This window comes from Micromys minutus (genome assembly GCF_963924665.1).
Source record: "Micromys minutus genome assembly, chromosome: 1".
Lineage (NCBI taxonomy): Eukaryota > Metazoa > Chordata > Mammalia > Rodentia > Muridae > Micromys > Micromys minutus.
In genome coordinates, this window is record NC_137969.1 from 181,446,216 (window position 1) to 181,459,766 (window position 13,551).

General features: G+C 40.6%; 1 protein-coding gene across 1 annotated transcript in view; it reads right to left on the bottom strand.

The window, feature by feature from the left end:
• Positions 1–1,005: 1,005 nt before the first annotated feature.
• AHR (aryl hydrocarbon receptor) overlaps positions 1,006–13,551 on the bottom strand; it is a 35,123-nt gene continuing 22,577 nt past the window's right edge. The window contains exons 6-11 of the mRNA XM_080920872.1: positions 13,336–13,466; positions 11,486–11,688; positions 10,778–10,887; positions 9,627–9,768; positions 7,172–8,438; positions 1,006–3,585 (exon numbers count right to left, since the gene is read on the bottom strand). Of these exons, the coding sequence (XP_080776998.1) occupies positions 3,448–3,585; positions 7,172–8,438; positions 9,627–9,768; positions 10,778–10,887; positions 11,486–11,688; positions 13,336–13,466 (1,991 nt within the window). The 3' untranslated portion in view covers positions 1,006–3,447. The remainder of the gene's footprint in view (positions 3,586–7,171; positions 8,439–9,626; positions 9,769–10,777; positions 10,888–11,485; positions 11,689–13,335; positions 13,467–13,551) is intronic.

The window sequence follows — 13,551 nt, forward strand, 5'->3', positions numbered from 1 at the left end:
ACTGAAGGAACAGCTTCACAGGAACAAGTTCAAAAGATGGGGATGAACTACATCACAGCACAGAAGGGAAGAGCCAAGGTTACAGTGGATTTGAGGGGGAAAACCAATTTCTGAGCAAATAGGAAAAGAAGATTAAATTAAGGTGATTGAGCACCACGCATTCCAAGATTTAATTGCAACATGTCCACAGAGAGACCTATAGAAGTGGGGAGTTAAAGATAGAAAACATAGATGCTTATCTTTAACTCTTTAAGTATGAAAAAGATGGTGTCTACCTCAAGGTCTAAGAACCTCTCCTCCAATATACTCTAGGAAAGGTGAAGTCTAAAATTAGTAATATTGAGGAGATGAAAGTGTAGAGAAACACTGGGTGAAGCTGCCAATTTTATTAGTAAAACTGGAATCAAGGTCATCTGCAGAATGTTAAGACAGAAATCACAACTGCCATCCATTTCCTTGGAGTGGCCAATCTCCCTGGGTCAGCAGTCTTGGTAAGATGTGCTACACTGAAATCATTTGTAGTTAAGGAAGCCACTGGAATGAGTACATAGAAAGATTGGAAAGATTGTAGTCATGTATAATTATTCAGTGATATACAGTAAAAGATGTGATGTAGACTGTTCTGATGTGCACATATCACATCACAAAGTGAAAATCAGTGGTGAGGTACACTGCACAACCTCACTGTCATGTGTTGGTGCCAACATAAACACACTAGTGGTTAGGAACTACAGATCACTCACTGATAAGCTTGAGTTTGCTCAAATCAAACAGTTCAAACAGAGGATTTAAGTGACTCTTTCATGAAAGACTTGGTGTGTTGTCTTTCTCTAAAGAAACCTTTGTCTAGCAATCACATGATGCTACAGGGCTCTGTTTTCTCCATAGAATTGGAAATAAACATTTACATGAAGACATTATTCATATTTGGTGGTTAGTTTATTATCATATATCACTGTTTACATTTCCTTTGATATTTAAGGACATTTATAAATCATACTTTAACAAAACTCTATGCATGGCATATATAAGCTATAACAGTTTGAAGGAGAGCAAGAAGCTATGTAAACCTAAGGTCTACTGATACTGAAACAAACTAGCTTGTGCATAGTAAGGATCGAATGGTTGATACAATGGCATATTGGTTAAGTGTTCAGGTGCGGTAAGAAGCACCCAGAAGAGAACTTTAGTCAGACATACACAGAGTCTTAGAATTTCATCTAGAAATTAATCCCACAGTCTAGCAGTGCGATAAGCATCCTTTCCATTTGGCACTTGGCAATACAGACAAATGAATATGAGTTTATATGTGATTTTATTATTCTTAAACATTTTAGCTATTTTATATAGATAAGAAAACACAATATTACTTTTGAAACTTTCAGTTTGATAAGTGTGTAATTAAATGCCACCATACTCACAGTGTTCAGAGTTTTCTCTTTTCTTTCAACTGAACATTTGGTTACATGCAGAAGAGACTGACAAAATGGTTTCTATGACAACTTTTAATGAAAAGCTTACATAGAAAAACAGGTTACTAATTCAGACCACTGGTCTAAATCCTTGGTGATACCTCATGCTGAAAGCAAATTGTGAAATGCTTTAGACAGCTGTTTTTCAATGCTTAATCCTAAAGGTTCAAAATTTTGACTGAAAATGCATAGAAGTAAGAAGACTTTTTATCCAAAGGCATGTTTACATACATTAATTTTCTAAAAAAAAAAAAAAAACAGCCTGCATTTCAGTGTCTCTCAACCTTCCTAATGCTTTGACTCTTTCAACCATAAAATTATTTTCATTGCTACTTCAAAACTATAATTTTACTACTGTTATAAATACGTAAATACCTGTCTTTTCCAATGGTCCTAGACGACCCCTGTGAAAGGGTCATTCTATCTCCAAAGGTAGTCAGGACTCACCGGCTGAGAACCACTACTGGATTTTAATACATCTCAGTTTGGGATCTCACCAGATTTCTATACAATATGTGAAAAACAGATCCAGACCCATGTCCTTCATGTATCTAAGCAATGACAAAGACAATGACAGACACTAGCATTTTTTTCTCTAAGCCATTTGAGAACAGTACATTTGGCAGAGTGACAAATTGGCCATCGTGGTAGCAAAGGTTGTGTCACACAAATGACTTAATGTATGGAGGTGAACAAATTGTAATTATCTTTATCCTAATGCCAACTCAAATGTCTCATTTCATTATTTGATTTCTTAACAAGATACACTGAAAAAATATGCAGATGAGGTAAGATCTATTCCTACATGAAAACTGAAAATGTTTTACAGATTTTTTGTTCGTTACACTTATACAATGCACCACTCATTTCAGTCATTAAAATACCTTTCACCAAACATGGCATCTTCAATCCTAACACTCCTTAAATATGAGAGAAACGAACAGTTTCCACTAGTTTAAGAAGTGGACTTTATAAAGTCAATATAATAAAAAGGATTACAGACCCATGACAGATTTGTAAAGAAAATTTAGACACAATGAAAAGAGTGCTCTGCTTAGTTTAGCTGACTAGCTCCACAAACCCCACCACCCTTCACTGCAGCTTAAGGGACACAGCCACCTTTAGCATCTTCTATGGTGACCTTCTGATTGCACCCTGGAGGTTTCAGTGAAAGCCAGCGGGGTGTTATCTCACCTCTCAGAAAACACTGTTAAAATACAAGTGCTAAGCTCTTAACAGTATGTAGTAATTAAATAATTTTGGCAACATGTTATTTTCAAATTTTTCAACATAAGGCACAGAGGAACATCTAATGTTTAGAAGCAAGTATATTACACAATAAATAGTTAATTTCAGTCACTGTTTGCCCTTTAACTGAAGAAAAGGATTGCGTAGTGCAGTAAAAACACGCCTGGATTCATAAAAAAGGTTGGGATTTGAGAAACTTTCTGTGTGCAGAAAGAATATTAATTCAAAAGAGGTAAAAAATATTTCATATAAAATACACACCCTATCGTGTTACAGGTAGAAAAAAAAATAGTGAGGCACTTGTATTAACAGTGCAGAAGGAAAACATTGAGATTTTCTTTTGATAAAAGCACCAAACCATTTACTTTAACATCTCAGACAAAAACAGAGGTTAAAAATATTGATTAGTTCTGTAACTCTGTATTTGGTATACTGACAAGAATCCAGAAATTCAAAGCTCAAAGAACTTCCCTGTTTTTCTAGCTGAAGTTACTGAGCAGAGAATCCGAGTTCTCCTCAGAAAGCACTGTGCACTCTGAGGTGCTGGGGCTCGGGGAATGCACATGGCCTCTCCCTGTGTTCCTACAGTGCTTCCATCTTATAGGTAACTGGTGATATGGTTTTTAAATTCCTTTTCTAAACACCAGGATTAAAATCTGCTTTGGAGAAAGTTTACTGATGTCTGTCCCTCGAAGTTTTGGTATCCTGCTCCATCCTGGCCTCGGAGCTACAGGAACCCACTCGGTGTGATATCAGGAAGAGGCCGGGCTTCTGCCAGGGGATGGAGATGAGCAGCTGTCTGAGCGTGGCCAACACTGCTCAAGTCAGACGGGTAGGCTTCATTTAAAACACCCTGGCTCTGAAACTGAAAACAAACACAGCACAACTGCTTGTTAAGATCCAAGGACCACCTTGACACACATCTGTGTCCCTTCGACCTCCAGGTTGGCTAATGGACTGATTTCATTTGGAAGATCAGGTTTTCCCATTAATCCTATAAGACAATTTAAAGATGGTTACAGAGAAGGCTATAACTATCTCACTTCATCTGCCTTGGGGCCTGATAGGAAATGATGTGACAAGGGTTGTCACAGGGCTATTCAGTCCCACCACCACCCATCAAAAACCTGCAGGCAGCAAATGGATTCTCCCCAGAACTTCTACACAGCACTGCGACACCATCGCCCCGTCCAGATCTCGGGTTCACGTGTTTTTTTGACTATCTTTGAAATGTTACACTACAGGCATGACCGTAAACCAACTTATTCATAATACATGTTTAATAAATTGTTCTGCACGTTACCAAATCACAAAAGAAAAAAAAAATGCTTGGTTGCTGTACCGGCTATTTGCATCGGAGAGAAATTCCTCAATTGAGAAAAGATTGAACTGTAGCCCCAGTAGGGGCTGAAGACTCAGAAGAAGAGGCAGCTACACAGAGGTGAAGTTGTCTGAGAGTATCCCTCGGGTCAGCTCACAGAAGCTGTGTTTCAGAAGTGGCCAAGGTTGCACCTTGTGTTGGCAGCCAACCTCGGCAGGTGAGAGTCACGCAGCCACTGGGTTTGGAGGCATAAAGGGGTCATGGAGGGAACTGAATCTTGGTGCTGTGAGAGTCCAGGAGAGGTCACCGGTGAAGGTGCTACCTCAGTGGCACTTGATAGCTCAGGGAGAGAAGTTGAGGCTCAGCAGCGAAAAGCGAGCACGGGAGAGACTAGGTGGAAGAGACACCCAGCTGTGGCAGAGGACCCCAGGATTCTGGAGGTGCCAGCACTACAGTGTGACCATCAAGAACAGCAACTGTGAAGTGAAGGCTGCCAGAGTGTGGAAGACAAACTGTGTGTGCTGCAGAGCATGGAGCTGGAGAACTGACCCCAAGTCCTTTGGAGGAGCCCAGAAGATTGGGAGTGGGTCCCAGACACTGGCCGCTGAGTTATTTACAGAGCTGGAGTTTGGGTTTGCTTTCATTTGATTGTGACTTCGAGAGGTTCTTTCCTCTCGAAGAGAGAAGGCATTTAATTAATTTTGAGTTCACAAGAGCCCACAGCTTAGGCTTTAAACTTTAAAACAAAGTTTTAGATTTTTTTTTTTTTAAAAAAGAGAATGGACGTTCAGAGACTGAACTTTTAATATGCTTACATTTGTAAAGATTATGGGACTTTTAAAGACATTTATATTTTATATTGTGGCATTAATATTAATGTGTAGTCTGGGGGATACATGAGAAAGAAAGGTGCTGACTGAAAAATGAATGTCTGTGTGTCAAGTTGACAAGGAGTCACCTGTTCTGGTTAGTTTTATGTCAACTTGAACTCAGCTAAAGTCACTGGGAGGGGAGAGAGCCTCAGCAGAGAAGATGCCTCTATTAATCTGGCTGTAGGCAGGCAAGCCTGGAGGGCATTTTCTTAATTAGTGGTTGATATAGGCTCAGCACATTGTGTGGATCTATAAGAAGCAGGCTGAGCAAGCTATGGAAAGCAGTCCCGCAAGAAGTACTCTCCCATGGCCTCTGCAAGAGCTTCTGCCTCCAGGTTCCTGTCCTGTTTGAGGCCCTGCCCCTACTGCTTTTGATGATGAACTGTTATGTGGAACTGTGAGTAAATTAAACTCTTTTCTTCTCAAACTGCTTTTGGTAGTGGTGTTTCATCACACCCTAACTAAGACACCTGCCTTCTTACATCGGTGTCCTTTTCAGAACTGCTAAAAAGGAGGAAGAGTGAATATGAGAGTTGACAGAAAAGCAGCCAGAACGATAGCAGAAACCATTGAATTTTCACACTGTGCTGTGGAGCTGATGAAATAAATTAAGATTAAAGTAAAAGTCATACAATTCCTTTAGTTGTTCCAAATAACTCACTTACTTTGTAGTGCTGGAGGTCCAGTGAAGGGGCTTGAGTAAGCTCGCTCCCCCACTGAGCTATCTATACTCTTGACCTCTTTGTCCCGTGTCTTACAGTTTTCCAGATTGTCTTTGAACTCACTCTACAGCCCAACACCAGCCCTGAGAAGCGTGGGGTTGTCCTATACCTACAAGCAACATACAGACTGTGTAGATTGTATTTTTATTTTTAGGAACACACACACACACACACACACACACACACACACACACATATTCATAAAGAAAAAGAGGCCAGGAATTTGAAAGACAGCAAAGGGGGTGGGCAGTAGATGAAAAGGGTTGTAGGAAAGAAAGGGAAAGGGAGTGTAATTATATTTTCATTTCAAAAATTAATAAATTATTTAGAAGAATGAAATGTCCCATGTATGGGTATTTTGCCTGCATGGATATATGTGCACCACTAGTGTGTGGTACTCAAGGGGGACAGAAGAAATCACTGGATCCCTGAGCCTGAAATTTTGAATAGTTATGACCTGTCATGTGGGATCTGGGAGTCAAATGCAAGTCCTGTAGAAGTGTAAGTGTTAATAGCTGAGCCATCTCTCCAGGCTCAAACTGTTGTTAATTTTTCATTGCCATGAAATGAAATTAATCATACGTACAGGTTACAATGTGACATTTTAATTCATCTATATTGTGTAAGCATATCAGACAACTATCTTCCCCTGTGAATACTCACCTATCATTTGCATTAAGAATGTCTGGATTCCATTTTTTCTAGTGATTTTGAATCCTATAATGAACTGCTGTTAACCACTGTTGTCCCACTTTGCTGAAGAAGACCCAGAGTTACCCGGAGTTACTCTTGTTCTCTGTCAGTACCCACTAGCCAGCCCCACTGTTGCCGTTTCCAGTATCTGAGGCATCGGCCTTGGAAGTCTCCACACATGAATGTGATAAGCAGATGTACCACTTTGAGGACAATACTAATATTCCATTCTTTTATGGGTAAATTATATCTAATGTATGGTTAGTCCATTTTCTTTATAATAAATATTATGTTGGGTTATCAGGAAAAAGATTGAGAAAAACCTTCAAAAAAAGAAAAGAGAGAAAAACCTTCATCTTCATTCTCCATTTAAAAAAAAAAATCCGATACAATCAGATAAAGCAGATGTGTTAACAACCTTAAAAACAAGAGGACTGCAATTTAAGCCACACTTATAAGTGGCTACACTCAAACACCCAACAGGGCAGTGAACTTCATATTAGTCAAGATATTCTTAGAACCTAAACCAGTATATCTTCAAATAAACTAATATTTGCTAGCAAAAATTTATCAGTATAAGCATGTTATACTCCTGAGTAGTAACAAAGAACGGTTATTAAATTATGTTAACATCAACTCGTTTTTAAGACAATTATTTACAATAATTTATTATTCACACTATTTTAAGTAAATGATAACGAAGCTAAGTACATGACCACAAATACAATCAAAGCAGTTCTGAAGTCGTTTGCTACCTAAAACGGTTCTGATGATATGTCTAAACAGAACAGACATGGAGATGCTTAGGCCTACAAGGTTTATTCATCTGTAGAAAGCCCTTACCTTGCTTAGAAATGCCTGGGAGCCTGGAATTTGGGGGCTGTACTGCATCTGATCCACAGGGGTGTGCTGAGGCCCAGACTGGCACTGGTGATACATTGACATGGCCCCAGCATAGTATGCCTGAGGGCTAACCACGGCTGACTGTGAGTTTATTCCATGTCTCTGGGTTTCAGGAACTTGTAAACAGCTGACATAATTTTCTAAATTAGAAGTAGTGGGATGCAGGGACGGTTCAAAATCCCTTCCAGTGAAGGCCAAGTGCGTGCCCTTGGAATGTTCTGGTAGCAGTGACTGATTGCAGGGGGCAAAGCTCTGTGTGTAAGGCATACTGTCTAGCTCTGACCTGTAGGGAAATTCCTGAGCAGTTCCCTGTAGGCTGGGAAAGAGATTATATTGCTTTGCTTCCTGAGGACAGCTCAAAGACATGGGAGGGGTAGGGTTCCAACTGGCGAACATGCCATTGACTTGCATGTGTTTTGTTTCCTGACCCAGATCTTGCTGGGGGGGCTCCATCTGACACAACTGATGCTGGGGCTCCATTGCCTGAGCCGGGTGCTGCTGAAGTTGCTGTTGTTGCTCTAGCTGCAGGCGCTCCTGCAGCATACAGCTTAGGTGCTGAGTCACAGGCTGTTGCTGGCAAGCAGAATTCAGCAGCGTTGAATTGTTCAGGGAATCTTGCACGTATGTCAGGATCTCATCCGTTATGTCGATGTCTTTGAAGTCAACCTCCCCCGGGGACTCAGTTCTGAAGAACTCCTCATTCTGCATGCTTCTGATATCTTCGAAATCAATCCCCAGGTTTCTCATGATGCTGTACAATTCATTATTTTTAGTATCTGGAAAGAGCTCTGAGGGGCCTCCGGAGAGTGCAAGGTTCATGTCCTGAGCGTGTCCAAGTTGCTCATGCTTTAGCATAGCTTCACTCCCTGCGGCTGCACAGCTGCCTTGCCAACTACCGCACTCATTCGCAGAGTCCATGAGAAAATGGCTGTCCAGTGGTACAGGGCTCGAAGGAGGACACAGGTAGATGGATTCGTCCTGTTGGATCATGGCACTCATAAGAGAACTGGGGTGGAAAGAATCTGTACTTGGGGTTGACTGCGGAGCCCAGTCTTTCTTACTAGTGTTGCTTTTGTTGCGTATTGGTAAGGGGTCCATTATGGGAGAGAAAGGGCTGGAGATCTCGTACAATACGGCCTCTCCAGTAGCAAACATGAATGGCAGTGTCATGCTTCGTTTCTGTAGATGCTCTCGTCCCTCTTCATCCCTGACAGGACGCAAGAAGGTCGAACACATTACTTTCACCATACACAATTTAAGTGAGATATTTCTAAAAGGAGGGGGAAAAAAAACTAAAACATACTAAAGCTGAGCTCGACAGTGAGGAACGTGGAGCTTATTTTGAACTAAATTTTTCTCATGGCTATTATTATACAAACGGAACTAAAGCTATATAGGAAAAACATATAGATACTAAAAAAGGGACATAAAATAACAACTTGGAGACATACGTGGAATACAAAACAAATGGATAACAGCAAAGCTGTAATGAAATGTTTAACCCTGGAAGAAACTAATGAAGTCAAAGGTCTGTTAGCTGCACCAATCAATGGTTTAATGAAGCAAACATTCACATGCCCCTATGGGTAATATAAACATTCACTCGGGTTATGGGTTAATGACTCAGTTCTGTACAAATGTTAGTTCTTCCTTGAAATCTTACAAAATCCCAATAGGTCTGTTGTTGTTGTGGTTGTTGGGAATTTACTCATTTTAATAAATGAGTTCTAAAGTACATTTAGAAGCATAATGCATAAGAAGAGCCAAAGCAATTAGGAATGAGAAAAAAATGTATCCAAAAACAAAGACAAGTATTCACCATAAAAAGATAGTACAATTAGGGTCTGTGAGGACTCAGAAAGCAATGGCAGTGGACCAGCCAGCAGCTCTAGAAACAGGACACAGAGAAACCTGACAGGCACTTCAGGGTGGTAGGACAGTCTGTCAAGAGTTTGTTTCCTTAACAGACTCTGTTGGTTAATTTGATATTAAAAAAGGAGAAAATCAGTCAGGATGCTTACTTCTACCTAACTCCCGAAAAGCAGTTAACAATTCACCAAAGACTCCTTTCTGGGATATGTGAGAAGCTTCCAAATTGCGGTGTACATACTGGAAACAAGTTTTATAGTTTTCCTTTTATCTTTAAGATGTCATAGTCTTTCATCTCCCCAACTAGAGGATGAACTGGGGGTCTTTAGCTTTACCTTAGCTGCTCAATGAAGCTTGTCACTATTGTTTTTTATTTTTATTCAACATTTTTCATCTTTGTCCTGCTCTTTCTACATAAAAGTGTTTTAACAATTTTTAGTTTCAGGTTCCATTGCCTTAAGAATTTTTTTTTAATTTTCATGCAAGAAGACACAAAAGCAGGACACAATCTGTTTCTTATGCTCACGTTAGCGGTCTCTGAGTCGCGATGATGTAGTCTGGTCTTCCGTTTCTGTAAATCAAGCGTGCGTTGGACTGGACCCACCTCCACCGACTGTGTTTTGCAAGAAGCCGGAAAACTGTCATGCCGCTTTCTCCCGTCTTAATCACTAAAAGGAAACAGTGACAACAAGGTCACCAAACCCCATGTCAGTGCAGTAAAGCACATCCCTGCCACCAACCCCCTCTGTAGGGAGACTCGCTCGCTGGGTGGGAACCTGCCACTCATGCAACAGACTTGAGTTTGGTTCCCAGCAGACACACTGGGTGGCTCACAACCTCCAGTAAACAAGTCCCAGGAAGCCTGATGTGCTCTCCTGGCACCAGAGTTTGCCTGTATTCATTCTGCCACAGAGACAACTGCACATACACAACTGAAACATAAAACACATTAACTTATAAAGCGCCGCCCTGGCGCATTTCCAGGTGATTCCATTGAATATCAGTTATGACCGGATCTTGAAAACTTTAAGTCCAGTAAATGCACTGAAAGGCACAGAAGTGATTCCTCAGAGTCTGTGCTCTCCCATTTAGATAGAGCCTAATACGTAAAAGGTTAAGAGAAATTCTGAGAGCTCTTCAGGCATGCAAAGAGCTCAGCTTGGGGGGAAAGTAAAAAGTTTCTTGTTAAGTGAGGAATATTTTTAGTATTTTTTGACTTTATATTAACATCTATGTGTGATGCCATTAAAGATTCCCTGAACAAAGCTTCAGTGGCCAAAAATAGTTACTTCATAATAATTATAACACAGCCATTACTGCATAGTGGCCGCAGAGGAATTAGGAAGTAAAAGAGTCAAATCGGTTAAAGAGGTAGCATAACATGCACGGGACCCATCCAAGTAGTCAGTCCTATGAAGATATTATCATATATAACAGTTTGAAATGCATACCACGGTGCTGGGAGATGCCTCCATGGGTAAAGGTGATTGCTACCAAGTCTGACTGTTTGAGGTTGATTGTAGGGATCCCCAAAACGAAAGTAATCTGCCCCCGACAAGCTGCTCCCTGACTGCTACTTGCGCACACACACCAAAGAATCAATGAAGATGTTTAAAAGCTTAATATGCTCTAGAACGTGTGCCATTTGCCAGGTAGGTCACAAGAAGGCCAACTCACTGCGGATGTGGGATTCTGCACAGTGAAGCATGTCTGCAGCATGGATAAACTGGTACCCCGATCCTCTTGTGCACAGCTCCACTTCCGTGTAGCCCAGAATAAGCTGTCCCCTGTTGACATCGAAGCATCAGCTTGTAAGGTCATCAACATAACATTCACTGGTGCTATGTGATTTCCATAGCATTCAAGTTTTTCACATTAGTACATAGAAAACAGCCTTTTGATTATGTGTTTCTTTTTCTTGCTTATGGCTAAGAATTTTCAGTTTTAGCTGCTTTCTTCCTTTGAATGGAGCCATTGACATTAAGATGGTCAAAAACGAATCTGATATAATTAAACATAAAAGTGAAACAAATTCAAAAGCTAAATATATGGACGGCTCATGCTGTCCTTTGGAGGCAGTTATTACATTGCATTCTTCCTCATGAAAGGAGAAAAACATTAAAATGCCTTTACATAGATTCTTTTTAGTTAACTAATTAACTTTAGATAGTGAATCTCTAAAGCTAAAAATTAAGAAATATTTCTACAAAATGAAAATAAACCAGCGGTAGTAAATCACACAAAGTAATAAGATTATTGGTCAAACTGATGAAACTACCCTATAGTGATCAGTAATATTAGAACCTAGATCACATCTCACACAGTTGTAGGTCTGCTAAAGTACAAGACGCACTTGATGAATTCTGAGTGAGAAGGTTCTCTTACTTGGCATCACAACCAATTGGCGTGAAGTCTAGTTTGTGTTTGGTCCTGAAGATGAAGTTTTTGGTTCGAATCTCCAGGATGGACGGCGGCTGAAGAGGAGTGGCTATTGCAAACAACGCCAGCTGTGGAGGAAGAAGTGCTCCGTCCTTCCCTTTCTTGTTCTGTCCATGAAGATACTTTAACCTCCCTTGGAAATTCATTGCCTAAAAAAAAACACACACACACACACACACACACAATGAAATTACCAGTGTGTAACAGTTTTGTTTTCAAAGGTTCCGTCACATTCCTGTCAGGGGAAGAACACTTCCCAAGGCTCAGAACGACAAATTAATTTCACTCTTCTCTCTGCAGAAAGCCTGTTACAAATTTAAAGGTAGAGTGGGAAAGTGAGCACTGACTGCCAAGTGACCTACCCTGCCCCCGCATCGTGACAGAACTGCCCTATCATTCCTGTGCTTAGAGTCACGTGACCATCCCGACCTTCTATTCCACACTCACAATCCACAGCTTACGAAAAAGAGTGGTGATAAAGTCTAATTACACATTAATTTTCAAACATGTAGGATCTATATGCCATAGCTGACTGGAATCTTTCTTACTAAGAAAAAAACATTTTATTAAAACAGTAAAATGAAGTTTATAAGGCTGTATAAGGCATTTAGAGATCAGGGGATGAATTTAGAAGTCAGAGGCCAAAGAGAGTTTAGACAATGGGTGTGGTGAGCTCAGCTGATTTATGAGTCTGAGAGACTATGTCACACACATCTGATATAGCACAAGACAGAAGAACCCCCCATACACAGAAACCCCACGTAATCCCATTAACCAGCCTTGAACAGTGGTACTGGCAATCTCAGTTATAACTGTAAATCTATATCAGCAAAAGCAATTGTCAAAAAGAATACACTAACAAAATGCACTGATTCATGAGGCTTAATGAGTTAACCTAACTCTCAGTCACTCTCAGTGCTGTGCTGGGTGGCTTGCGGGTACTTCTTGCAGGAAGCCTCCTATCAGATGCTAACTCTGGAACCACAAATATAAGCATTTTGTCTGGCATTTATCCCAGACCTGCATAAATCTATGCTCTTCCCATGTAGAATGCATATAACCCCCAATCTTAGGTACCCTATTGAAGAGTGGCTAGCTAGCTCTGAGTCTAAAAAGTTCTTTCAAAACATCCAGTATACAAGGTTATATTTTATGTCAATTGCTAAAAGTTCATCTTAAATGATAAGAGTTTTCTAGGCTGCAAGAGACCTCAAAACTATGTGTGTGTGTGTGTGTGTGAGTGTGTGTATGTCTGAGTGTATATGTGAATTTATATGGTATATTTAGTATGTGTATGTGAGTGTTGAGTTTATGTGGTGTATGTAACATATATGTATGGTTTATGTGGTGTATATGAAGAGCTGTGCACATGGGTGTGAATGTATATGAGTTTATGTGGTGTGCATGGTATGTATGCTTGTGTGTGAGTACATGTGTATGTGTGTGTACATGTATATATATGTGTGTATGAGTACATGTGTGTATATGTGTATATCTGTGTATATGTGTGTGTATGAGTACATGCATATGTGTATGTGTGTGTGTGAGAGAGTGTAAGCACTGAGGCTCCTCCAGACTCCCCCTCTCCTCACACCCTCACTGTACTACAGACGCATATCACCAGGCCAGGCTTTTATATGGGTTCTTGGGGTCACTCTCAGACCCCCATTCTTCAGGAAAAATGCTGCAACACCTGAGCCAATTTACTGGCCCTAAAATGTTAGCTTTTAGGAGCTACTTTGTGTTATTATATCAAGTCATCCACACCCTCGGTATTTTAAGATTATGCACCTTACCAGAAAGCCAGACGAATTATCCAGCAGGCATCTCAGCCGGCACCGGAAGCACCTCTCCATGAAGGAAGTATTCTCTGGGGGAAGCTGGTCTGCGGTGTAATAGACTGCTGGCTGGGAGAGGCCATGGGCTTCTGTAGGGAGGAAACAACAGCCTACCTTATATCTGCTGTGAAATTAAGGGTTTGAGCAGTTAAAACTGTGGCAGATTTAAAAGTG